The sequence below is a fragment of the Corapipo altera genome, unplaced genomic scaffold, assembly GCF_003945725.1.
Source record: "Corapipo altera isolate COAL_440 unplaced genomic scaffold, ASM394572v1 1, whole genome shotgun sequence".
Classification (NCBI taxonomy): domain Eukaryota; kingdom Metazoa; phylum Chordata; class Aves; order Passeriformes; family Pipridae; genus Corapipo; species Corapipo altera.
Genome location: NW_020884873.1, coordinates 8,300,903 through 8,328,811, shown reverse-complemented (window position 1 = coordinate 8,328,811; position 27,909 = coordinate 8,300,903). Strand labels below are relative to the sequence as shown.

Below are 27,909 nucleotides of genomic sequence, written 5' to 3'. Positions count from 1 at the left end.
AGATTTGCCCTGTAGAGTGCTTCTAAGTTCTTCTCAGCTGTGCCAAGGTTAACATGAAGGGGACAAGAAATAGATTGAACAAATGTGAAGACTACTGCTATCAATGTAGGACAGGAAAAGAATATAGGACAACGTCATACAGGAAAGGAATATTTTTCTTCATGAGAAAGTAGCAGTTGTGTGACACAATTGAGCATTCTGTTACAGAGAAAGGAAACTGAGCATCTCTGCTACAGGGAAATGCGGTAAAATTAAGTAATAAACATTTCAAGTTAGCAGACCAACCAAATTATTTACCACAGAGTTCAGCACCTGATTAGAATAATGTTGCTACCAGAGAAATATATAACCTGGTGGGAAAAAAATGCAGGGTTACTGAAATATATAACTTACAAAATCAGTGTTAACAAGCTGTGAAAATCATAAATGCATCTAATTCAGCAGTGTAAAGGCAAAGCAGAGGGGTAAATATACCACTGAGGCCAGATTTATTTACGGCAAATGTGAAGGCAGTCACAACAATGCAAAAGTGCTTAATATGCAGACAGCAGCAATACACACTAAAAACAAGAGCTTTACAACAGAATCTTCCTCTATACTCATTTTGTAAAGAAATACAGATGAAAAATGCAGAAACATTTATAGCATCTGGAAGACAAATCTGTAATAATGAAGAGACGTAGTGTTTTCTCATGTCCTGTCCTATGTCTGAGAAGTTTGTTATATAATGCTGGGTGAGAATAAACATAACCATGACAATTCAAAAATGACACTTGAGCTGCATGAACCTCTTTACAGCTGTGATATGCTTATGATGAATGGCAGTCCAGTGAGCTTATGATGTGTTTTCATTTCCCTTTCTCATCTGAAAGAGGATAATGAGGGTTTCTTGCAGACACAGAGACATCCTCACAAGTGCGAGAGCATCATGGGACCAAGCCCAAAGCTGGGGTTTTTTGTGTTTAATGGAAAGCTACATGGGCAGATCTGGGTCAAGCAGAGAGTTCCTTCCTATTGAGATTAAGTGAGAGTCAACAAGTAGAAAAGCAGGTAGGCCAGAAAAACCTTGGGAGTGAAGACCAATAGTTTACATGTAGTGTGTTACAGATGAGAGGGCAATGTGCAATGTCTTTTTCTTCCTACACCGCAGGCAAAAAAACTTGACCCAGTCAGACAAAAGTGAGAGCCATCCTCTCTAAAACAACTTAGATAAATTGATGTTGACAAGAGATTAATAATTCTTTGTGCTGTAATCATGTAGTAAATCACAGTGATACCTGACTTCATTTAGTTCCCTTACTGTCAGGAAATATGCCACCATAGAACTCTGTTAGCATTGAGAAGTGACACACCAGCAGGTAGATGGTGATGGCTGTGTTGAATGAATTAACAGCCTAGGAGGGAACACATTCACAATAGGGCCAGAGTAAAAAGGTTTGAGGAAGGTCTTCAAAGCATGCTTCTCCATGAGAACAGGGGAGGAGGTCATACCTACACTTTTAAGTGAAAGGCTGTTTTTTGTCATTTGAAATATAAGTTGGGTGTTTTGACAGGTTTAGGTTACGTGAAAAAACACGAGACTCTGCACCCTACCACTTTCTGAGGCATGCTAAAGCAACATATCCCCATCTGAAGGGATTTGGATGACACAGAGGTAATTGTGGAAGATCTGCTAATGCAGAGTAAGAATTAACACCAGCAAACTTTTGCATGCTTAAAATTTCCCCAAGGAAAACTGAACAACAGAAATGGTGGGTTGGACTAACTAGTTCATATACATGGGAATAAGGGAGATTTATTGGCCCCAGACCTTTTATAATTTATGAGGCTCTTGCTTCCCTTCAAATCCTAGAAAATCAGAGACATTAATTTATCTGATTGAGCTGACTTGTGGCATTACAGACACAAGAGTTCCCTTATTTTGGAAAGGGTGAAGTTCCTCTTGGATGATGAACAAGTTTAAAGAAAAACATATTTGAAAAAAGGTTACAGACATTGTACTTTAAATATGTAAAAGAACCAGGATCAGATATAGACAAAAAAGTGGGTCGAAAGAGAACATAATCCCCCCACACTTTTTTTCCATGTGTTCCTTTTCCACCTATTCATTTGCTGGCAAGAATATGTTCTTTTTAGTATGGTTTGCATCAGACATGTGCCTCACTCTCGTACACATGGGCAGCTACATCACAGCACTATGTGGTCTCTCTCTCTCTCTTCAGAATCATGGGTTTGTGGAGTATGTTTTCCCAAAGTTAAGCCTCAAGAGGCATATGTTGTCTGGGCACTGTCTAAAACATAAGTGACCTTAATTGGTTTGGAAATGGAAGTCTGCCAGTGTGCATGTTTGCAAATGGATTCATGGGCAGAACTTTTCTGAGTCAAGTTCCAAACAAGAAATTTTTAGAAGCCATGGTACAGAAACCATTGCTCAAAACACTACCTAGCATCCAGGGGAAAAAACCAACCAACCAAACAAACAAAACAGGGGATATTTCTGAAGTACTTGTGTAAAAGCCAAAAGACTGGCTATCAAGGAGCCTTTTATGGTAGAAATGTATCTAGGATATTTCTTAAAATGCAGAGATTTTGAAGCTTCTCAAATAGACATGCCTGTCTCAAATGAGAAATATAAAATTGTTCAGAATTCCATATCTTGAAAGAGTAGTTTGATATATAAAACCATGGGGAAACAGGGTACTTTCTGTATAAAGACTATGAAGATGATATTAAGGACAGAGGTCAGTAAAGCAAGTTTACCAGGACTGAAATGATAACTCCACTGAAATCATTGGAAGATCTTCCACTGATCAGAAGGGGGTGTTGTGAGAAAAAAAAGGATTTTCTTCACATTACTGAGTATACCCAGCATGAGAACAAGAATGGGAAAAGCATAATGCTTTTTATCTGGAGATGAATACTCAGAAAAATAATCTGTTCTGTGCAAATCTTTACCATTAAAGAAAAACTGCAATTATCAGCTCAGAAAAAGAGTTGTCAAACAACTACTTCTAATTTGAGACAGTTTTTCTTTTCTTTCTTCCTGGTGACCAGTGAGAACATTGTTCACAATGTTGACAATGAGTGCTGTCACCAGCAGAATCAGTCTCCTTCTGCCCATAAAAACTTGAGCAGTCTTTGAATTTGTCACCAGTTCTACTACTCTAAATAATATTTTGTATGTGAAGCACAACCTTTGTCTGATGACATATCCATTCTTCAGTACCCATTTTAGTTCCTAACCAGGTATCTGTGGAAGGGATATGAAGAAACTCCTAGTCTGCAGAACTCTATTATATATTCCTTAACAAAAACTCCTGTAAAAAGGTAATATAAGACACATATCCAGTCTAACACACAAAGACTTTGGGAAGCTCCATTTGATTGTTCTTCAAATGATTTCAGTCATCATGCAACAACAAACCTCTGGCAATTGCTCAATAGAGTGACTGACAGAAGTAAGGACATTAAGCAATATGCTTTTTATGTCAATTTATATGGCATTCTGATTGCTTTTTAGCAATTGTGGATGTAAATGTAATAAATACTTTCTCGTAGTGAACTATTTTTGCTCAATTTTTTTTGCAATTAAAATATGTTGTTTCTCTTTAAGTATCTGTTGCATTACAAAATACAATATGTGAGGGTTTTTAATTTATTACTAAAATAGCAAAAACGGAGACTACAACTGTTTGTAGAACTAGCTCCTTATCTCTGCTCTTCAGACTTCAGATATTTCATGCGATTATTTTAGGGTTTTAAAACATATATTTTCTGTAAAGATTTTAGGAGCAACTTCAAATTTTAAACAGTTTAGTAGAAATACAGTAAAACAGCTTAGAGAAAGCTGAAGTGCAGCAGTAGGTGTTGAAAGGAGACACCAAGTTATTTGAAGGCTTGAAAAATGTCTTGCAGTGAAAAACTTAAATTAGAATTGGCTAGAAATGCTTTGATGGAATGTTTTCCAGATGATAGTATCTCTTCATCAAATTGAAACTCTACTGGAAAGGATCAATTTTCATATATCTGGTTTTGAAATGTTTCCAGCAGTTTTAAAGTTCTTAAAACATCCTTTTTCAACATTTTCTAAATGAAAAAACACCCTACAATTTTCATTTCTTAAAGTCTTCCTCACAAAATGTAATCTAATTATGCCAACCATTTCTAAACTGAGCTGGAAATATTGCAAATTACCCAAAATTGAATTGCTTCTTCAATTTTTAGGGTTTGTTTTGATTGGTTGGTTGGTTTGGTTTGGTTTGCTTTTTTGTTTTTCATTTTGGGTGTGTTTTGTTTTGGTTTTTTATTTTATTTTTTGTATTCATTTCTGGTAGATCATCAACATTTTCAAGAGTTCTACTTTTTGTCACTTTGAGAATGGAAAAAAAATTGGCCAGCCTGCCTGAAAATTCAGCTGGTTCAATTTATCAAAAAAGTTCCTTCAGTGGGGCATACTTCTGTATCAATAGATTAAATTCACTTTTGACCATATAATGGGTTTGTGTGGCCAGGTTTTGGTAGTGAGGGTCTACAGGGCAGCTTCTGTGAGAAGCTGTTAGAAGTCTGCCCCATGGCTGATAGAGCCAACGCCAGCCAGCTCCAAGACAGACCCATTGCTGCTCAAGGCCCACCAGCAACAGTGGTAGCACTTCTGGGATAATGTTTTTAAGGGGGAAAAAATCTGTGCATCAGCAGCTGGAAGAGTGAAAATGTGAGAGCAGAACAACTCTGCAGACACAGAGGTCGGTGAAGAAGGAGAGGAGGAGGTGCTCCAAACGCCGGAGCAGAGATCCCCCTGCAGCCTGTGGTGAAGCCGTGGCGACGCAGCCCATGGAGCAGATATCCACCTGCACCTCCTGCAGGACCCCATGCCAGAGCAGGTGAACTCATGAATGAGGCTGTGACCCTGTGGGAAGTCCATGCTGGAGCAAACTCCTGGCAGGGCCTATGAACCCACAGAGAGAGAGAGGAACCTATGCTGGAGCAGGTTTGCTGGTAGGACTTGTGAACCTGTTGTCAGTCTGCTCCCAAAGTTCTACACCCAGTGGAAGGGACCCACGCCGGAGCAGTGTGTGAGAAAGACTCATGCTGGAGTTTGTGGAGGAATGTTTTGTGTGGGAGGGACAGAGAGGAGGAACAGGGGAAGAGTGTGATGGGTCCTGCCCTTGAAGAGGAAGGAACAACAGAGACAATGTATGATGAACTGACTGCAGCCCCATTCCCTGTCCCCCTGTCCTACTGGCAGGAGGAGGTAGAGAAATCAGGAGTGAAGTTGAGCCCAGGAAGAAGGAAGAAGTGGGGGAAAGGTGTTTTATTTGTCATTATTTTACACTGATTTGATTGGTAATAAATTAATTTCCCCAAGTTGAGTCTTTTTTGCCTGTAAGAGTAATTGCTGAGTGATTGCTCCCTGTCCTTATCTCAACCCACAAGCTTTTTGTTATATTTTTTTTCCCCTGTTCATCTGAGGAGGGGAATGATAGAGCAGCTTTGACAGGCGCCTGGCACCCATCAGTCAACCCACTACAGACTGTTCCCTGGTACTGAGGTCAATTCACATGCAAGAGCATGTGAATGCTCTTACTGTCTGTCATCTGCTGGAACAGAAGGACCACATCCAGATCACCTTCTAAGAATGATCATTGTCCTATTCTAACACCTGATCCATAGCTAGGAATTGGTTGGGAGGGTATAAATTAGCCCAGTTTAAAACTGTTCCAGGGAGTGATATAGGCAAGTGAGTTTTGACTCCTGGGTTTGTTTCCTGGCACAGTTTATTTTTTTTGCATTTTGTATAGGCATGCCTCATGAAGCATAGCATATCTTTTAATCTCTCATGCAAAAACATGAAAGAAGCAATGGCTGTAAATTAGAACTACAAAAATAGAAATCAGAAATGCAAATTTGCAACAAAGTGATTAACCTTTGAAAGAAACTGTAAATTCAGTATCTCTTAATGTCTTCCCTTGTCAAGACAGTCTTCTGCAGAACATGCACAAGCCAAGTAAAAATTAGTGGGCTCAGGAAAAATATCAGGGTAAATATTGGATTAAACCAAATAGCCTATTAATCCCTACTGGGGATAAATTATGTAGAAAAATCATATGTAAAAGTATCATTTGCTTCTTGTGTTACATTATTATTAGATATAATTATGTATCCATTCATTTCATGGAAGCATCTTCCAAAATTTGCTGTATGAATTTCTCACTAAGCTGACATGCTTATTCCAAGGGCTATGTTTTGACATTTATCTGCAGGTAGAAAAGGGGGGCACCTTTCTCAGGTCTGGCAGGAAATGGTCAGGGAGACATACCTGTGTTCAGGGCAGGGCAGCAGCTTGTGCCAAACTCCTTAAATCCAGGAGCACATCTGCACTTACCCCATGACACTGGCCAGGACAAAAGGCAAAGTAAGTTTGAACAGAACTGCATCTTTCAAATCTCCAGACTACAACATTTTCTATATGCTTTTGCTTTTCTCATGCTTTTTCATTATGAATAGGCCTTAAGTTCAGTATTTGTTATCTGGATATTATATATTAATAAAGAAAACATTCCCAAATTTTCTACTTCATCTTTCTAGCCTTCATCTTTCTACCTTCGTCTTTCTATATTTCATCTCTCTATCTTTGCTCTCAAAGGGACTGGTGAGATGTATACTGTCCTGTGGACCCAATACATACTGTTTTTCTTCCTGTGAAAATCTAGAAAAAATGTGCTCAAACCCTCTTTGCACTTTTCCACTCCTTCAGTTTAGTAGCCTGTAGCCCAGAGTTATGAATACAAAGTATTAGCTGTTAAAATGTCAAAACTTGTTGTAACCAGAAGCAGCAGCCATTACTTGAGGAATATTTAAACACGGTTTAGTGAGTACTTTTAAAGCTTACAAATGGCTCTTTTGAAAAGGAAAGGGATTTTTTAGTTGTAGTATTACATGAAACTGGAAAAATCAAACTGAAACATGTCACATAGAATAAAACTCCTAATTAGGGCTCAACTGGCAGTGCTGGTGATCCACCATCCCCTAAAATACAATTGTGTTCACAGAATTTTGTTGGTACGAAATCAGTTTCATTTTTGGCCAGGCTATTGGATATCATAAGCAATTGTGTCAAGCAAAAGTCAAATACAGGGCAGAAGGGATAGCTAAATATACAGTATGATCTCTGTACAACTCAGGGCATCTGGATAGTGTTCTGTGAAGCCAGCTGCGTTTTCATAGCAGAATTTTAGATATTGATGTATATGTGCTGTCTTGGTTTAATGCAGTCTTGGTCTAGAGCTGAAGATTTAACCCTAGAAATTTCTTATTTATGACAGACTTTATCCTGTCCCTATTTACACCACTTAAATATTAGGTTTTCAAATGTTACTGAAGCAGTTGGCATAAAGAATCAAAAGTTTGGCGAGTCCTGAAGAAATCTGTGTATCAGCCTGGCAGTTTAGATCTGGTCTATCTTCGTGTGCACTGATATAAAATGTTGAAGGTGATTTAACTTTTTCATCAAGATGCGTTCTTGATGTTCTAAATATGTATTCTAAAGGATTAAACATCCATAACCTCTCACTGAAATCAAAGTTGTTGATGTTTTCGGGAGCTGTCTGTCTTCCACCCAAAGTCAGTGAGCAAAGGCATGTGTACATTACTTATAAGGAGAAGGCTACCCATATAGGTACTTATTATTAAATTTGGAAATCTAACTCTGGGAAGAGAATCTCGTGTATTTGCTTTAAATCTTAGTGAAGACATTTGTTGTTTGAGTATAATAACTTTGCTTTAGCCCTGGGCAATATTACTTTTACCTACAGATTTCTAAATCCTTTGACAACAACAGCTAAGAGTTTTGAGGACTGCTTCAGTAGATTCTTACTTCCTTAGAAGTATGTCTGAGTGTGTGGCTAGATACTGGCCCTTGGTCTGAACAACAATTAATGCAGTGTTTGTGAAGCAGATATTAGAAAATAATAACATTTTAAAGTACAGGCTTAGATAGCAAAAAAACCAAAAAGCAAACAAAAAAAAAACACACAGAAAAATAACACAACCTTAAATAGGACCTTAAAGTTCTATGCAAAAATAATGATAAAAATGCTTCTATGCCCTTGCCTGTGTCATTTTTAATTATATTTTTCTCTTCATGTTTGTCTGTCATGATGATTTTTGTTTCTAATTCTTTGCAGACGTCTCAGTCAGTCTGTTAGCAGTAGTTGTCAGCTTCTGTGGGCTCGCCCTGCTGGTAGTCTCGCTTTTTGTCTTTTGGAAGCTGTGTTGGCCCTGCTGGAAGAGCAAACCTCTCACTTCCAATGCCAGTAATGTCCCACAGAGCAACTCCAGTGCTCCTACAGAGGTTATGGAGACCAGTGAGAAAAAGGAAGTTAAAGAAAATGGGAAACCTACAACAAAGGTACTTGAAGCTGCACTGAAAATTAGCCACACTTCACCAGATATACCAGCAGAGGTCCAGAACGCACTGAAAGAGCATCTGATCAGACATGCTCGCATGCAGAGGCAGATCACTGAGCCCACGTCGTCATCAAGGTAAGTCAGAAGCACTCGAGTTTGTGGCACATTTCCTAGGAACAGGTAGACCAGAAATGCTCTGCTGGAAGTTTCCAGGATCCTTGAAATCCTGATTCACAGGTTTCTTCACAGTTGCAGGTGAAACAGTAGTCACGTGAAGGCAAAGCCTCGCTGTTCTTTGAACAGAACATTCTGAAACATACAGTGTACCTTCACTTACACAGTTATTTTAACATATGAAAACAAAACCTACTACTTTGTAAGTACATACGTTGCTACTTTAATCATTTCCCTTTTGGGTTTTGACTATAAGAAGACTGATTTCAGTGTTAGTTTTTAAAGTACTGCAATGTCTTTTGACAGAGGTAGATAGATACATCTATTGCTTTACAGAAGAAACTTTTCCTCTCCTATAAATAAATTATAGATTCACTGCTGATGGCACATTTCTTTAAGACATGGTTTGCCAATTATGGTGTCTATTATGAAGGAATTAAAACCCCAGACTAAGTACATAGGTCCTTATTGACAGATCTTAAAGCAATAGTGATTCTATATAGATCTTTAAATAAATGACATGCATGCAGCATTCCTAAAATGATTTTTTTGGTATTAAAGAGGAAACAAACTTTTATTTTGTATTAGGTACCACTTTATATTGAAAAGTAGTGAAGACATGCAGGGACCTATAATTTCAAATGGGATTTTCTTCAAATACTGTGAGCAAATTTAATGCATGGAAAACAGTGAACTGCAAAGATCACTTTCTACATTGAAAAAGGAAATGTTTTATAAACAAAGAGTGGAGAAATTAAGGCTGGAGGAGGCATCTGAAGTATTGTGTAATGCCATAAGTTAGAATACTGTGTAGGAAGTAGCTTTCTCTCAATAATCCATTTGCTAAGTAAACACATTGTTACCAAAACAAAACAAAAAACCCCAAACAAATAAAGGCCTACGCTCGCAGTAATCATTAGAGGCACGAGACTGGAGAAGACACGTGCTTTACTTTTAGTGGCACATACTTTGTTGGCTTTCTGTGAGTCCCTAAGATAGTGTTTTGCCAATTGAGTGTGCTCATTTTGGTGGTGAGTGGTCAAGTGCTTTTTCCCAGCTATTCCAACATCGTGAAACAGCCAACAAGCAGCCACAGGAGGCTCCCAAAAAATGAGAGCACTCCAGCCAGGGGAGGTCAGACTGACTTTAGCAGCTGAACTATCTCCTGAATTATGAGACTGTACAGATGGCTTTAGGCCACGTTACCCTGGCTATGCCTGGCTCCAGCTACTGTATCTGTCTGCTCAGAGAGGGAGCACAGCATCCAAGCCATTCTGAGGAACATTTGCCACAATACTGGGTTGATAATTTTGAAATTGTAACTGTTACACTGAACGCAGAGGGACCAAAACTGGTACAGTTTAGTATGAGAAGGCTGTTACCCAACTCAGTGTTACCTAACTGGGTATTAATTGGTGGAGTTTTATCCATCATTTACCGACAGGTAAATCCAGGTAATCAGACTGTCTGACTTCCTGAACAGACAAAAGTAATAGCTGGCTGGCAAAGGACTTAAGTAGTCCCTGTGGTACCATAGGGGAAAAAAGAAGTTCCAGAAACATGATCTAGAGCTGCTTCATGCTGTGAAAATATTCTCACAGACCTCTAGAGTGATTTGGACTGGTATCTAAATGCCTATGAAATATCTGTGACCAAGGACAGTTTTATAAAATTAAACCCTGCTATCAATCCTACTCTTTCTGCATATGTTGGTAACCTTGTAAGGGAGTTTTCTATTTATTCTATCTGGATTATCAGGGTTAAATCTTTCCTGAAAGGGACAGTTTCTTTGCTTTGAGTAAATCCTGATTGTTGCACCATAGCCAGTCAATAGCAGTGTGTTTGGAGATATCACCTTCTTTTACAGTTTGCTGAAAAACTCTGCATCCTTGCCACAAAATATGTTAAGAATTAGATGTGTCTTAAAAATTACCCAGTAATAGTAATCTCTCTGTTTGTAAATCCATTTTATCAATACCCCTGCCTGCCCTAAGGGAGTCTTAACTCACTGACAGCCCATATTAATTATTGCTGCCAAGAACATCATGTATGAGAAGAAGGCTGGACATTTAGACCAGCTTTCTGCATTATTCCTAATTGTGATTTAGTCCCAGCTGGCAACTATGTACCAGCAAAATGTCTAAAACCTGCCTCTGGTGTTCTTCATTGGGGATCTCTAAATATAGGAGTGCCATTAGCAGAGGCAGCACAACTTCTCTTGCATTGTCTTCAATGCAGCACTGCTTCCTTGTCCTCAGGAGTCCTGAGTGATTCAAATGCATTCTATTGACAAAGGATCAAAGGAAAATGTTTGCTGCCTGGGTTGTCTTCTCTACACTGGTCTCACCCGAGCTGGGGCAAATAAAAGGGTTGTAACCTGTTCTGTGATAGGTTCATAGAACCATCAGCTTCTTAATAAAATAAATGAAATCATATTAGGTCATTGTAATTGAGCACAAAGATTTTAATAAGCCACTGAGAGCAACAATAAAATGCACCTGATCACAATTTTTAGACCATACATTTAACAAAGAGACATGTTAGTGTAGTGAAATGATACATTTCTGGTAGAATAGAACTCTGTCATTTTTATACTTCCCAATAATCTGAAAAGACCTTCTTGTTAAAACTCTTTAGTCCTTGATCCCAATTAACCAGTACACCATGACAGAAGAACTGCAGCAGTGGTGTTCATTTGCAAATATTTCTGCCCTGTGTTATTGCGAAACACTCTTTCCACTACTTTGTGGAAGTATTCTGCAATATAGTTTATTGCTTCTTCAAATGTTCACCTGTATTTTCAAAGAACATACTTTTGGCTCTCTAGCATTAGCATAGCATGTTGAGTTAGTCAGTCCTCAAGAGGCACAAGGACAAAAGGGAGGTGCCTGGAAATGTTAAAGCTAAAGAAAAATGAGCATATGTGTTGACTTCAGTGTTTGCAAGGAGGAGACAGCAGTCTCCTTTCCATCTAAATAGCACAAGAACATACTTTTTCCTGGATTTGGTCCAAAAGATTGCTCTAGTGCCATCTAGAAAAGCTAAACAAGAGTCAGCCCTCATAAATCTGAAGTTATGTCATAAATCAGCATCCTATCCTTCTCTTCTTTCATACATATGACATCTTACTGAGTTAGAAATCAGCTTCACACTGTTACTATTCCTGTGCAGCACAGTTTTATGTTAGAGATTTACATACAGAGATTTACTGTCACTCAAAATACATCTGTTCTATGCTATGGAAGGCAAGTCTATTTATAGGAGTCAGTAGAGGTTGAGGTACCTAGATTTACATGTTAGTAGCTTTGCCACATTTTCACAACCTGGTTGTCTGACATCCTTGTACTTCATTATCACAGTCATTAATCCCTTTGTTATTGCAGAACAAAGGAAGATAAATATGTTGCCATGGCAACAAGGAAACATCTTAATAATTAACAGACCAATTAGCTGTCTTGGTGAAATGCTGTGACTCAGAGCAGATACTTGGCACTATGTAATTAGGACTATGGCTTCCTAGAGCAAAAGTGCTGCTGGTTCCCACAGGGGACAGCCATACAGCTGCACTGTTTTACTTAGTGACATCTTCCAACAATGACTACATTCACTAGTGGATCTTGCAGTTTAAAAATAGATTTGGTATTTTATGTATTACTTTTACATGTTTTAAGACAGATCTTCATAAATGAAAGAGAAGTTGAAGAAAAGAGAATTTGTCATCTATCTGTTTTCACCCAAACAGGAAATGTCATACAATGAGCTTCACTATTTCCCCTACACAGGCAATTTTATCCAGTGCTTATGTACAATGGGGTTTAAACATGATACCTCCATGGCAGAGGGATTGGGATCTTTAGGGTCCCTTCCCATTCAAACCGTTCTGTGATTCTATGATTTTCTGGGCATCTCAGTACCACAACTGCAGGTACAAGGAGAACTCAAGAAGGCCTATCTGCAAAAGTTTCCTTAGGAATGATAGAAGCAGGAGTAACACAGGTCTTCCTGGACCTCATTAGGAGTCAAAGATACTAGAGAGATGGTACCTGCATTGCTACCTGCTCAAACGTTTATTGCACTACATTTTGGGCAGAGTTCAGTTACTCCCCTGTGTTTGTCACACCTATGAGGTTGGACTTCTCAGAGAAAAAATGCTATGAAACTCCCTGGGGACAATATTGTACTTTTCTGACCTGTTGGGGCGTTTTCATTCCTCACTCCATTCCAATGTGGACATCATCTACTATGAATTCAGGGAGTTCTAACATTTAAGAGAAATGGAAATCTTTCAACTTGTCTGTCTGTGAAGAAAGAAAGGCAGAACGTGTTACATGAGGGTTGTATAGTTCATCTAAATTTGAGATCACACCTGGATTTTTTGGAGCTACTTCAAATCTAGACTATGAAATTCTCCCTCCTCTATTCTTGTGTAGTGCTAGGACTGCTCCCTGCACCTAGCAGTACTGAAACAGCTGAAATGGGAAATGTTCTTGTCTATTATTTAATAGCTGCAGATTACCCTCTTGTATCTCTGCTCAGCAGAACTGCGGTAGTTTTGTGCCTCATGCCTTCTGCAACCTCTTCACTTACAGCAAAAATACAAATAATATCTACGAAATGAGTCCTGGTTGCTTTCAAATGGACAATTTGCATTTCTGATTTAAAGAAAGAAACACACAGCTGTGACACCTCTTGTTTTCAGAACACAACACCACAGGGAAACCAAGCAATAAGGCAAGGCTACATTTGGCATTAATAAGCAATTGATTGCAAAAAGCAGAGGAAATTCTGACAATCGGATTGCTCTGTAATGGCAACTAAGTGTGCTAACAGGAGGATGTAGTGAGCTTTTGCAGTACTGATTGCGGGGGTAGTGAAGTAGCAAGAAAATGTGAAAATGTCCAGAACATAAACTGGAGAGTGTAGTCATAATGGAATCTGCTGCTGATAAATGCTATGAAGCTTTTTGACCAGTGTTTTTATATTACTGTAAGGTTGTATGGTATGCCAGGGGTTTGATTTCAGTCACAGTAGGAATGGCACAGCTTTCCATTTATGTTCATGAGCCAAGTTAAGCCCATAAACACATATGCTTATGCAACACTGTATTCAGAATTACAAGGATTTTAACATATTGTATGTTAGTACAGGGATCAGCTTTCAATATACTGCACAGCAGACAGTGAGAACAGAAGGAAAAAAAGCTGTCACAGAAAAATACTGACCAAAACTTTGAAATGTATTGCAGCCAGAACAAAATGTTCCCGGTCAAATTGGAGAAGGCAGCCTGTACCTCAGTGTAGCAAATACCAAGCAGGTGTATATAAAATGTTGTAGGATGGCAAAACACTGTGGCGAAAACCTCCAGACATAACTGTCCCTTTCAGGCACCTTTCACGGTCATCATTGTGAAGCTTGGTAAATATTTAATTGGAAAACCACCATGGAATGCCTCTAAAAACCAGGGAGTGCTAAAGACAATTCTGCAAGTGCCTTTTTTTTTTTCTGCCTTACTGTACTTTACTCAGGCCCTAGCACAGTGGGATAAAGCAATTCTGGAACTGTCAACTTGTTCTGTGAAAGAACATGAATTCAGTTTCAGCTGCATAGTCTGAAAGCAAGGTCATAAATATATGTATTTCCAAGATACTGTGTGTCTCTCAGGTCAAGAAATTAATTCTGAATGATTATTTCTCTCAAAGATGTTTAAACACTTGCAAATAATTGAGGGGGGATTACTTTAAAATAATACTTAAGATAGGAACCCTTATTAATTTGGTCTTCTTGTATTTTCTGTTTAGCAATGGTCTTTTCTCAGAGATAACCATGGCTTGTTTTGTGTGTGTGTGTGTGTATGTGTGTGTGTGTGTGTGTGCAGGCACAATTCTTTCAGGAGGCACTTGCCAAGGCAGATGCAAGTGTCCAGTGTTGATTTTAACATGGGGACAGATCCGATTTTGCAAAGGGGAGAGACGACAACCAGCATTGGGAGAATAAAACCAGAACTCTACAAACAGAAGTCTGTGGATTCTGATGGGCAACAAGAAGATGTGAAAACATGTGGAAAACTTAACTTCACTCTCCGGTATGATTATGAAAATGAACTTCTGGCTGTCACAATTGTCAAAGCCTTAGATCTGCCTGCTAAAGACTTCACAGGAACATCCGACCCCTACGTTAAGATTTATCTGCTTCCAGATAGGAAAAAGAAGTTTCAGACACGAGTTCACAGAAAGACATTAAATCCTGTCTTTGATGAAACCTTTCAGTTTCCTGTAGCCTATGATCAACTCAGCAACAGGAAATTGCATTTCAGTGTTTATGATTTTGACAGATTTTCTAGACATGACATGATTGGGGAAGTTATTCTTGATAACCTTTTTGAAGTCTCAGATCTCTCCAGGGAAGCCAATGTATGGAAAGACATCCACTGTGCCACCACAGTAAGTAGTGTGTTCCAAAAGCATTGATATGATATTTTCATTTCTCTTTTGTAGTTTGTGGCAGTGTATCCTGTTTATCAGCAGAGTCTTGAATAAAAAAAATAAAAAAAAAAATAAAAAAAGTTGTCAGTATTTTCCTCTGAGCACAGAAAATAAGATGCTTGGGAAGCTATAAAATTTAATTACTAAAAAATCTTCTGGGAACATACTGTCATCTTTATGTCTCACTGTGTATATATAAATTATGTTTATTAATTAAATACAGCATCATGAAAGTCACTGCCTAGCAAGAACTATTAACATTTTACTGTTAGCAAAACACCTGGTCCTGCAAAATGACCATCTATTAAGGAAAAGGGCACATCCCATACTGCTCTTGTTAGTAGATTTTCATAGGTTAGGAGTCTTGCGAAGGAGAAAAGGCTAAAACTACTTGAAGTCTAAAATGTTCTTTGCTGACTGCCCTGTGCTTAGGGTCCCCAGTAGACGTATCTGCGTTGCTGCTAGTTATTAGCAGAACTCAAGAGACACAAGCAAGTAGAATTAGGAAATAGAAATTAATTTGTTTACTGTTGCAAGTAAGAGAAGGAGGCCTGTGCATGGATGACTGGACAGATGGCATGCTACCAGAGAGAAAAGCAACAATCTCCAAACATTGTCTTTATTAACCTTGAAATCCAAACTCATCCTCCCCAGCTGGAATTTGAATGGAAAAAAAAGCATTTAAAATCTTGAGATGTAGGATGTTCGTTTTGGTCTCGGTTTCTTTTTAACTATGCTGTTTATATAAACGTTTTCCCATCCCTTGCTCTGTAGGTATATCCAAAACAGTCTGACTCATGACTGTTTGAGCACAGATTAGTCTTCCATACGGGGATGAACAGAGGGCAGAGCAACACTAGACATTGCTCCAGCAACAGGAGCTTCACACCATCCCTTCATTAGAGCTGGACACTCCCCACGCCTTTCTTATCAAACATTTTTGTGATGTTAGCACCTGCTAGACAGTGAAGTCTAGGTCTGCATGATTAGAAAGACAAAGAGGACTGGTATGTCCTCACCAGACTGAGAATTAGCCCTGTGTTTCTTAAGAAATGAGAAATACCAGGTAGTGTAGCTTAGTGGAGACAGTTTTTGAATGTGAATTCACAGCAGCAGCTATTTATTTTAACTGCTGGGTCTATCAGACTGGTCTGAACAGCCTTCGGCACACCTCCAGAAAACTGAATCTGTGTATGCTTAGTTTGATCTAGCTCAGATTTCAGGTAAATCTAAGAGAATTGTGTTTTCAAGCTTAAAATTGAATCTATGTTTAAGGTCTTGGAATAATAGTCCAGTAACCATTTTTAAAATTTTCTTCTAGCTCTGATATTATCTTTCATACTTTAGTAATGACTTAAATGCTCACTGGTCCTTTACAGCAGGCATGTGTGTGACATTTTTTCGCTGATAACTAGAATGGTTTCAGAAAATTAGAATCTCTGGACTCTTTATCACTGGTTTTGAGTAGATTGAATTGCCATACCAAATTATGCAGTTGGGATAGATACTAATATACATCTGGATGAAAATGGTTGCTAAACTTGGCACTGAATAGTAATTCAAGTTTCTTCCTTGCTAAGGGTTAGTACATGCAGTTATAGTGCCTAACTCATTCTGCTGGTGTTTTGATTTGTATGAAGCTTAAAAGAAAGCATGAAGTTCTTGTATTTCAGCCTTTCAGCCAGTATAGTTTACAATACTGCACATGAATGGAAAAGTTGTCTCCACTTAAACCATTAACGATAAGCATATAAAATTGAGATATCTTCTAGTATTGGGTGACCTCATTAGCTTCCACACGCCCTACTCTATTCTCAGAAAATTATCTAAGAAATTAACTGAATTGATTTTTTCCTGGAAAAATTAAACCCTCCCATAAGATGTCCTATTATTATATGTGCAGTGTATTGCCCCGTGTTTTGCTTGAGCTGTTTCATGTAGATTAAAATTGGCTAATAATACAGGGTTTTAGTTCTGGCATTTCAGAAACTGTAAGCTGAGACAGCCAAACCTGCACAGGAGTAAACACTGCATGAGATGTTAATCAGTAGGGACTTATAGTCTTAGGCACCAGATCTAAAGTTTATCAAAGTCATTAACTAGCAATTAAATAACTAATTAACATTTGACAGAGTCAACTGAACTTTGATTAAGCCTTGAAAAAAAATGATGCAACTAGTTCTACAATTGGTGAAAAATAACTCTACTGCAAGCAAATATACTTTGATGTTCATAAAGAACCTTTGAAAATCAAAGAGGCTGTCTCAGTGGAAAAGGCCATACTTACACAGTAGAGTCCAGGAACCAAGATGCCATTCTGCAAATATATTTCTCTCACGCTTTTTTCTTCTTCACCTTTGCTCTGTTTTGTTGTATGTTCTGTGAAGTTTTTCATCCCTTTGCTTAGACTTGTTTCCTACATTCGGTGGTCTGCTCATGCTGTTGCTAAATGATAGATGGTGGAAAATGATAGAAGTGATAGATCAAAGTATTAGTCCAAAACTTAAAGGACACAGCAGAAGTACCCTCTCCTGAGCTACGAGTCTTTTACATCTCTTCCATAGTCAAGAATTTTCTATTCAGAAGGGAAAATGAGGGTAAAAACAATTCCTATTACCTGCTTGAAAAGAACCTATTTTTATGACACAAAACTACAGTCTTGAACACTACTAGAGAGGTTTACAAAGAAAATGAGTTGCAACATTTTACCAGTGAAGGAAATTAACGCAGGAAATCAGGAGATTCTCTGTTATGCAAAGACTCCTTTTCATTAGCTAACATAATTTTTAAAAGATTTACTTGCACATCCATAAAAAGTTTTTATTTGTTGCAGGAAATAGAGTCTGGGAAAGATCAGGCTAGATGGTTGCACTGCGTCTTTTTGGTGATGAAACCAATGGCTGTATGGGAATCTACAGTTTTAATACACTTTTTTTGCTCATAATAATAATTTGAAACTATTTTATAGAAGTGCAGGATGGGGCGTACACACTCATTTTTATTCTTATGGTTTTCAACTGCTGATATATATTCAAATAAATATGTTGTGTTGAAAACCTATAACATTGCATAATGTATAGCATGTACCTGTTGTAAGTGTTAAAGTATTTTCATTTCTTCATGTTAGATTATCAAGGTAAATTTGGTGTAAAATCAGTTGTGGAAGAGATATATCTTAGATATCTGATGATATTAATATCCCCAAATTTTGCTGTTACATGGATGATTGAATTTTTAATAAGTATTCCACCATTTACTTCTGTTCACTTGATTGATTTAAAAAAAAGAAAAAAATCAAGAGACAGCTTGGGACCACCTGTGAAAGTTGTTCAGTATATTGGAATACTGTAATTCTTAATACACTTTAGAACATTAATTCATAACATCAGAGGCAAACAAATAATATCAAATGGATTGTTTAATCAACATATTTTTTGTGAAGTGCTTGTAAATTTTCCATACATTTCTGAGGTTTTGTTACTATCAAAAATATACTGCATACTTTAAAAAAAAAAAGAAGACTCATTTACTGCAATTGCTAACAAGTACTTAACTCCTAATATTCAGTGTCTTAAAATTGTCTAGGCAAAAAGTCCACCTCTTGTGATCCAAAAATTTCTGAATGTAAAAGTTTATTAACTTCCTATAATACTTTTTAAAATTATTGTTTGCTTTGAAAATCTCTGCCTCTAATGTCATTGTCTAAAAAATTGGCAAGTGACTGTCAGAAACACTTTTTTTCTGAAGGTGTTCTGTGAAGTCTGTTAGAGTAAGCAATTATAGGAAAGTATGCAATTGGGAAAAAAAATAGAGCTCAGAATTCAGATAAAAACCATTACCAGTACAGTGGTAGTCTCTTGGGGATCTTAGCCATCAAACTGTCATATACTTGTAGCCTCTTGAATTATCTCATGTAGACAGATGGAACTCGATTATTATTTAGTTCTCCAACACCAGACATTTCAGAGCTGCAGTTTTCTCATTTGTGAAGTGGAATATAAAAGAAGGTTTTGTAAGGACGTAGTCTTCATGTGATGTTCATGGTGTATGATTGCTGTTTCTAAAGCAATTGAAATGTAAGTGAATAGTGTCACTGGGAAAGAGAGAAGTGCTTAAATATACTTTTTTAACATTTGTCTCAGTTCACTTATACTGAACACTGGCTAGAGTAGTATATCACAAAGGCAATCCTGCTGGCTGTTGGCTTCTGTTATGGAAAGAGATTCTTCTGACTTCCTGATGAAACAAGAATGATGCCCATCTCTGAAGTTCACCCAGAGCAATTACAGTCATTATCTTATCTTAGTTTTCTCCATAGTCTGCTGCTTTGTAAGTGGACAAAAAAGTGGAACTAGTGGTAGAAAGCTGACAAACATATGCTATTAGTGTTTCTGGAAATGCACCTAAAAGCTTTAACAGAACGTTAAACAGGTCTGAAAGAATAAAGGGTTGTCAGTGTAGAAACATTTATCATCTTTACAAGGGGAACAGCCCCTTCTAAGCTGAGAATTGCTGGCACTTGTCATTTCTGCTCAGGGCCAAGTGATATAAAGGATACACATGGTCACTGCTGCTGCTGAGAAAATACTCTGAATGAGTCTTAAGAGGAAACAGTTTGAGATTTTTAGTTTAGGTTTGGGACTGCTTAAAGTGTGGGTGATAACTAGAAAAAGCAATGGAGAAAGGGGAGGGTTCCATCCAGTTACTGAAGTCAGGGAAGGTTTCTATTTACTGTTCAATGTTTCTTTTCATTTGAAATGACAAATTATTTGAATATTCTGATTTGCTAGAGGCAAACTATTACTTTCAGTCTATCTTGAAGGTAATAAATATTAGACGAATGAAGAACATGGTTTCCTCAAAGGATTTTAATATCTCTGCATCCAGACAGTACTGTCGCAGCTATGTTAGGGTGCATGGCTTGTCTCGCCTGCTGTGCCCTGAGTGCTCTCTGAGTTTCTCACTGCAGATAATCTCTTTGCAGTCAATGCACTGTGGCTTCAGAAGAGCATCTTTATGTGGAAAACCATATATAATTTGGTTCCTTTGAGTGTCAGTACATGCCACGGTTAGTTCACAGAAGTACCTCTGTTCTGAAGCAGGAATGGGTTTCCTTGCTGCATGGCAAGATGCAACTACCCCCTGGGTGCACAAGGCAGATGGTTATGTACAGAGGGGGTGACAGAAGAAGCACCCAGGAGTCTTGACAGGTTGCTATTGAGAACATTCAACCTGCTGGACCCTGTGCACAATCTCAGGGAGTCCTCTCCCTGTAATCAGGACTGCAATCAGCAACTGTGCTTACCCAGAGCAATCAGGGTGTGAGGCTAAAACAAGCATTAAGCCTCCACAAACCAGAAGTCACAGTCATCATAGAGCAATAGGCCCCACTGCTTCCATATGGTCTTCCACAGAGGCAAGAACAAACACAGACTTAATTGATTCATTTCCCAGGACAACAGCTCAAGCAGTAACTGCTACTGGGAGAGAAAAAAGGAGCTGAATTCGATATGCAAAGAATAACTAGAGACAAAAATAAATATTAGGGGTGGGGACAAGGTTTCCAAAGTAAAATCACCTTGAGAAGTGGTAGAATTAGGTCTCCAGTTTGAGTTTCATCTAGTTTTCAACAATTTCTGTCATGGCATGGTTGCCATCAGGTTCTGAATGCGTAAATGAGAAAACAGGTTGGTAGATTTTTGTTCTGCTCTTTGCTATCACTCTTTAAACTCTTGATCTATACTTCAAAACCAAAAATATCTTAATATGTTCTTAGCTTGTCTGAGGGGTAAGGCATCCTTCCTCTTTTTTTCCATTCAACTCCCAACATTAATAATTTTGTTTTATTTTATCCCTGATTCTTGAAGCTCGATATCAGTAGTTTTTACTGGAAAGCAGAAAAATATATATAACATGCTTCTAAATAGAACAAGAAAGAGAGAATTCCTTTGGGGGAATTATCTTCCTGCAGTATTCAAGTAATCCAAAGGTTCAGTTGTACCAATGCATTTTTTCTTTAATTTTTCATAACACAATGAAAAACAATTTTCAGTGTGACTAAAAGAAGCAGTCAAAAGTCTAGTAATATAAATGCCTGAATAACTTCTTAGATAGATAGAAAATTGCTATTATTATTATTTATTACAGATGCTTACTCAAAATACAACAGAAAAAGAAGAGAAAAAAATTTGCAAATCACTTGTTTAGGAATTAAGTGCAAAGGGAATTCATGCTACTCTTTGTATTTTTGCTAGGCTACTCTTACATGCAGTCTTTAAAACATCATTTAAATTACAGTTAATAAGAAAGTAGTTCTGGATATTAAAATTGAGATTAAGAATTGAAATTACTACTGTGGGTTATAATAATCTGAATGATAATAAAAGTAACAATAACCAAGTTTCTGAGGGAATTTAATTTCTAATGTCCTATTAATTATGCAAATGTTTGTTATTTTAACCATGGAAGTTAATGACAGACCAGTAAAAATAACAGCATACAAATTTTTTAGTTCCAGTAGCATTTACATAGTTCACTGTAAGAATCCATAGCAAGTTGCTCTTTTAAGACTTTGTTTGAATTTCAAAACTTGAAAAGCTAGGGGAAAGGAAGAAGAAACAAACATCAATGAAAAAAGTGGCCTGGGGTTCATTTGTGATTCAAAAATGGCACCTTATTTCACATATCAGCTCCCCATATGCTTTTCACACCTGCTGGCATAGGAAACCAATTAAGATGTTGGCATATAGAAGAGAGACTACAGAAGTTCTTACTCTGACAGTATAGTCAGTAAATACTTTTTCCTGTTCAGTTCAGGATTATAGGTGTTGATATGTGAGTAGAAACTACCCTGAACATGGAAGGACCTATACCTACCTTCCCCACTGAATTTGTGGAGGTTTCTGATTAAAAGTTGTCTCTCCTATTGAATTTAGTGTAAAAAGCTGGGAAAAGTAATTGAAGTAAGTGACAGCAAAGCTTTTTCCAGCAACAACAACTATAAGAACTCGATCAGTTTAATTGATGCTCCCCTACAAGTTCTCCAGACTTCTCAGATCTTTCCACTGTTTTTCTGTGTTATAACTGGGGAGCACTCATGAACCTCAGGAGAAATCCTGCTAGTTCTACAGGTATAAGTGTGAAAATGAGGGCACTGGTGTCCACTGGACATGATAACAAATATAATAGGATAAGGAACTTTTTTCATCTGACTTTGCCAACTTCTGGACTGATTTCCCAAGAGCCCATAAAGCAGGGAATACAGACATATCTTAATGGATCTCTCCTAATGGAATTAATGGAAAAAATTATTAGCACATCCATTCACGTGGTTGTTTGTGTGAGGTGAGAATTATGCTGTTTAAAAAAATCCATATTCTGTAGATAAAAAAAAATGAAGTTCATCTGAATAACTGACATGCACACATGAGATCATTGTTTTCTTCATTTTATTTTTGTTCTACCATCACCATACCAGAAAATGTATCAGATAGAATAAAATCGTAGCTATGAAAATAACTGAAGATGGTGTAGTATTTACCACTGTTCCAGTTCCTTAGTACTGTGTGATGACTTTTGAACACAAAAAGGGAAATAAGTGAAGAGATATGAAGTACCAAGAAATGCTTCCATTTGCATTAGTGCAACTGTGCTTAATGCTGGTTTGTCTGTACCTGTTACTGGAAGTCAGTGGGGAGCATTCATTACAAGCATCTGTAAAGCTAGTTGTTAATTGAAATCTAAGTTTAGTTCAAGAAAAAAAAAAAAGAAATGCTCAAAATAGGTCTAGGAAAGAGATAAAATTTCATGGGAGTAATGTAAGTAATGTGCAATTCTCAGTAAATATAAGATACGTGTAAGACAATCTGAGGCATAGCTAAAAATTTGCATGAATGGCAACCACGGGGTTCAGGACTGTGTCTTCTGAGTTGTGTTTTGTTTGAGGTGAACTTTAATGCAGACGTGATTGTTGAGGGCAGTCTGTGCCTTAGCTTCCTCAGATTTGCTTGTGCTGAAGGGTTCCTGTCAGATTACTTGTGTGAACTTGATTAGCTAGTGTATTACAAAGTGAGAAAAATATGGATTTTCTAGACCACTGAGATTCCAAAGCAATTTGCATTCTATTTATAAATCTCAGCTAAAATCAATAATGCTTAAGGATCCTGGGAATTTAAAAATATTACTCATGATAATCAATGTGATAGACAAAGACTGTCATAAGAAGTTTAAAGAAACTCAAAGCCTTATGTTGTTTGTTGTCTAGATCTGAATCTGTGTTTTCAGCTCCAAATTCATGAACCTCTAGTGCTCAAGTTAACAATAAAATGGGGGGGGAAAAATGGTGATATCCCAGACATTTTATCAAATACCCAGTTTCAGATGCTATCGTATATATATAGATAGACAATTTTCATCTTAAATCTTCAAAAGAGCATTTAAAAGTTCATAAGTCTTGTGCTTCGCACGCTCATTGATTTCCAAAGCATATTTATTTTAATGATTCTTTTGAATTTCTTAATCTCGAGTTGACATATAAAGGTCCTAACAAAATAAAGTCAGCTTCACACTCATGTATGAAGAAAGACCACTATTCTTGGCAGAATAGTGGTAGAAGGCAGGGTAGAAGCTGAGTAAAAGTCCTAGGACTTTCTATTCCTTACTAATCAAAAAGACACAGTCTACAAAACTGTCATCAAACAACAGATGCCACAAATAGTATCAAATTAAATTAAAAAGATAAAATCATCTGAATTGTTTTAAAGATTCTGAAAGAAGTTGTATTTTAACTCAATCTGGGAACCATGGGAACTCCTAGTCTGTAATAGCAATCTATGACAGCCAGTTCTCCCCACAAGGAGGAGAATTAGGTGTAGTTTATGGACTAGTGCAGGGTAACTACTCATTTTGTTTCTAGTCCTTTGATCTTACAATGTCTGACTCATGAATGTCTTTGATATTGACAAGTATTAACGTGAAATATTATCTATTCTAGTCTGCTGCAGAATTTATCTATAGAAACATGAGTGTTGTTCCATAATAAGAAAGGTAGACCTTTCGGGGAAGCACAAACCACATTTTTGCTGGGTATAGAGCATAGATGTCAGAGAATTCCTGCATAAACAGTGGAGTGATAGGGAGCCTTTTCCCGATTCTAAAACCATCCCTTACCACTTCAAACTGAGTAGTCACTACACAAGTTACAGAGCTCTGGTAACTTCAGTACATTTGCCTTTCGGACAGTCTGCTGTGTGGAGTGAAAAGATCCCCTTCACTGGTTTTCTGAGCATTTATTTTTGCATTAAGGCAGCTTCCTTATTTATTCATTGAATTGTTAAAAGCACTGTGTGTGATTGCAGGGCATTTTACAAGCTCTTTTTCAATATACCTTCAGTGCATGCTGCTCAGAAAGGAAAGGAAAAGGACTGGGCATGAGACTCATATGGTTGCCATTTTATTAAGCACTGATGGTTTTCTCTGCTCTTCAAAAAGTACTGTAGAGTAACCACCACATGGAGTTTTGCAAGCATTTTGAGCAGTGCCTCTTTTAAAGTATTTAAGTCATACCGCATAGCCCTGTCAGTATTCTTCTTTATCAGTTGAGTTCACCCAAACCTTCAAGTGTCTATCTAGTTTCTCTTATATAAATAATAGAATACTCAGGTTCATGTTCCTGTCTTCAAAAGTGAATTTTTCTCTGTTCATCTCTCTGAAGAGGGAAAAATTAGGATTTTTTTATGAGCTGCCCATGTTGTTTCATATCCAACCTATCTTCATCTCCTCTCTCAACATAGACCTTAAACTTCAAAGCACTGAAATTGGGGGAACTTTTCTTTTCAAACAAAAGATGTGAGATCTGTTTGACATATGGATATGAAGAACAACAGTCAGACTCTGAATTCAGAAAGTAATGTTAGTAACAGAAACTGTGCTTTAAGCAGTTTTCAGATATGACAAAAACTGTAAAATATAAGAGAGCACTTGCCACTTTAACAAATGAGTGAAAATAATTACACTTAATTTGTTCATGTTTTGTTTTTATTTTCTGAAACAGAAAAGTGAATTTGGTAATTTGCCTTGTGCCACAAAATTCTATGCTCTTCATGTCAAAGAAAGGGGTTGGCCTAAGGAGATGTCAAATAGCTGTATTTGTCCTGTGTGGACTGAACTAGTTAAATCATTTTGAAATCCTGAGAAATCTGAAATACTGACAAGCATGAAATTTGCCCATAGTGCATGTTCACACGCTTATCAATCTGTTAATTCTCAGAAAAGAATCTCAGCAAAATGACTGAACATGTGAATTGACCAACCTACACAAAAGTCAATATTTATTACCAGCACAGCAGAGAATTTAAAGCTATTCCAAAACTGCATTCTTCAATCTAAAGTCTGCAATGCAAGGGGAAAAAAAACCAAAAAAACAAACAAAACAAAATACAAAAAAAACCCCAAACCCTGAAGCATGTGATTGAGTCTGTCTTTACTCAAGAAAGATTAAGCAGGTGAAGGGCCTATTTCAATGTAGACAGAGTATTAACCCAAAGGAAGTCAATAAAACGCTTCACATAAGCAGCTGAAGAATGTGAACAAGAAGCCCCAGTCTTGCTTAATAACTATAAACAATGTGTTTGTCATCTACACAGCAATCATTATTTTAACATGATCCATTTAAAAATATATCATGCTTGCCTTCTGAAGCCAGAACAGCTGTAGGATAAATCCAGCAGGTCTCAAGAGAATCTGTACTCTCAGGGTAACTGTAGCTTTGACAGATAAAATATTGAAGCTGAGCTGTTAAAAATAAGCTTTTTAGTAGTAGTCAAAAAAAAGGTCCTTTGAGATCACATGAGCATGCTTGAGAGTGGCTGCCTTACAGAAGCAGCTTCCTTACATGCTCCTTACAAACTCATATCATGAGTTCTTAATATGCAATTTTCTTCCTTGTTTTTGGGGTTTTTTTTTGGGGGGGGGGTTGGAAGGGGGTGTTAAAATTTAGAACAGGAACAATTTAGAATGTAACTAACATTTTCAAAGCATAAACTTTTACAGTATTAGGATAATTATATAACTATGAGAAAAGAAAAAAATAAGAACTGATGGAAACTCTCTTCCTTAGGTTACATTTCTCAAGTATTGTAGAACTATATAGCAATATCATATTGCATAAATTCAGAGCACATTGTCTCAATACAGCAACTGTCTCTTTGTGAGGATTATTAAGATCCATGTGGGCCTTATCAATCTTTCTGAGTGTATTATCCTCCAAAAAAGTTGTTGTTGAGCCAGGAAAGCTGTAGATGCTATTCCTTTACTTTACTTTTCTTCTAAAACAGAGCAACCCCCCAAAGCACATTAAAAGCAGTAAAGACAGTAACTTTTACAAGTAAGTTCTTCTTTGACAGAATTAGCTTTTCATTCATATACAGGTGTCCAGAAATAAATCTCCTACATAAATTCCAGTGTTGTTGATAGAGTATGAGTTTTTTCAAGAGCAGAACTTGACATTCTACATCAGCACCTTTTCATTTGTGTAAATTCAACACAAAAATATCAGAAACACAGAAAGTTTTGGTTCTGCTTTTGTTTTAATTTCTCAGTTTATTAATTGTACATCCTGTCCCTAAAATATTACCCTGTTGTTACTCTTTCTGTACTTTATAGAAATAATTTTTGAAAATCACATTTGATGCTGCAAAAGAAGCCTCTCTCCATGTTAAAAAAGAAATTCTAAAGTTTTGCATGATCTGTACTGAATTGTTGGCAGTATGATCAGGTTTTTAAGCATTGCTTTTCTTTTTCAGGAAAGCATAGATTTGGGTGAGATCATGTTTTCCCTTTGTTATTTGCCTACTGCTGGGAGAATGACATTGACAGTCATCAAATGTAGGAATCTCAAAGCAATGGATATAACTGGAGCATCAGGTGAATCTACTTCTTTTTTTAAATAATAAGGCAGAGTTTCTTCAAGAAGGGGATGAATAAGAACTCCTTTGGTTTTCTGTGTTTAACATGATTGTGGAATGGAAATAGCAGGAGAATGGATATAGGCTCTGTTTAGATCCACTGGCTATCTTTGGTCTGGCAGTCACTCTGTTCAGAATGCCCATACCTTTCCTTTGCATTTACAGCATGTTGAAAGCAACGCTTCCCAGGGTCACTAAAACCTTTGAAATTTCCTATCTTATCAATATTACATTCCTAAACCAAATATTGTCCTTATGCTACACTTTTGAATGACTTTGAGTCCAAATGCATGCAACTGATTATCTGTTACTCAGATCCCTATGTCAAAGTGTCACTGATGTGTGAGGGACGAAGACTGAAAAAACGGAAAACCACCACAAAGAAGAACACCCTCAATCCCGTTTATAACGAGGCCATCATCTTTGATATCCCTCCAGAGAATGTGGACCAGGTCAGCCTCTCCATTGCAGTGATGGATTATGATCGGTAAGCACAGTTTGCCTTCTGACTGTTAATCATCAGTGAGACGATACCTGATCATTGCAAGTCATTACTTTCTGCCTCCTTGAATTTGTAAGCAGCTTCAGTGGCACAAAAGATAAAGCTTTGGGGTTTTTTTCCTGGAGAGGTTTAAAGCTTCCACACCTTTTAGCCTTTTATCTGTGCCATAAATAACTGTGATGAGGGAGAAACATGGCTTAATCTTCCTATGGACACTAGCCTTTGCAAACATTCCTGTACACATCTGGTGGCTGGACTATGTAAAAACTTTATAAATCAGGTACGTCTTCCAGTTTAAAAACATCCCTCACACCTCTTATTTCTATTTAAATGGCAGGTATTTGAAACCAAAGAAAATCTGAATGACTGAAAAAGAATTAGA

General features: G+C 37.4%; 1 protein-coding gene across 1 annotated transcript in view; it reads left to right on the top strand.

The window, feature by feature from the left end:
• Positions 1 to 27,909, top strand: part of SYT10 (synaptotagmin 10) — a 45,510-nt gene that overhangs the window by 5,758 nt on the left and 11,843 nt on the right. Inside the window, exons 2-5 of the mRNA XM_027659647.1 lie at positions 8,184 to 8,541; positions 14,456 to 15,020; positions 26,864 to 26,984; positions 27,341 to 27,512. Coding sequence (XP_027515448.1) covers positions 8,184 to 8,541; positions 14,456 to 15,020; positions 26,864 to 26,984; positions 27,341 to 27,512 — 1,216 coding nt within the window. The remainder of the gene's footprint in view (positions 1 to 8,183; positions 8,542 to 14,455; positions 15,021 to 26,863; positions 26,985 to 27,340; positions 27,513 to 27,909) is intronic.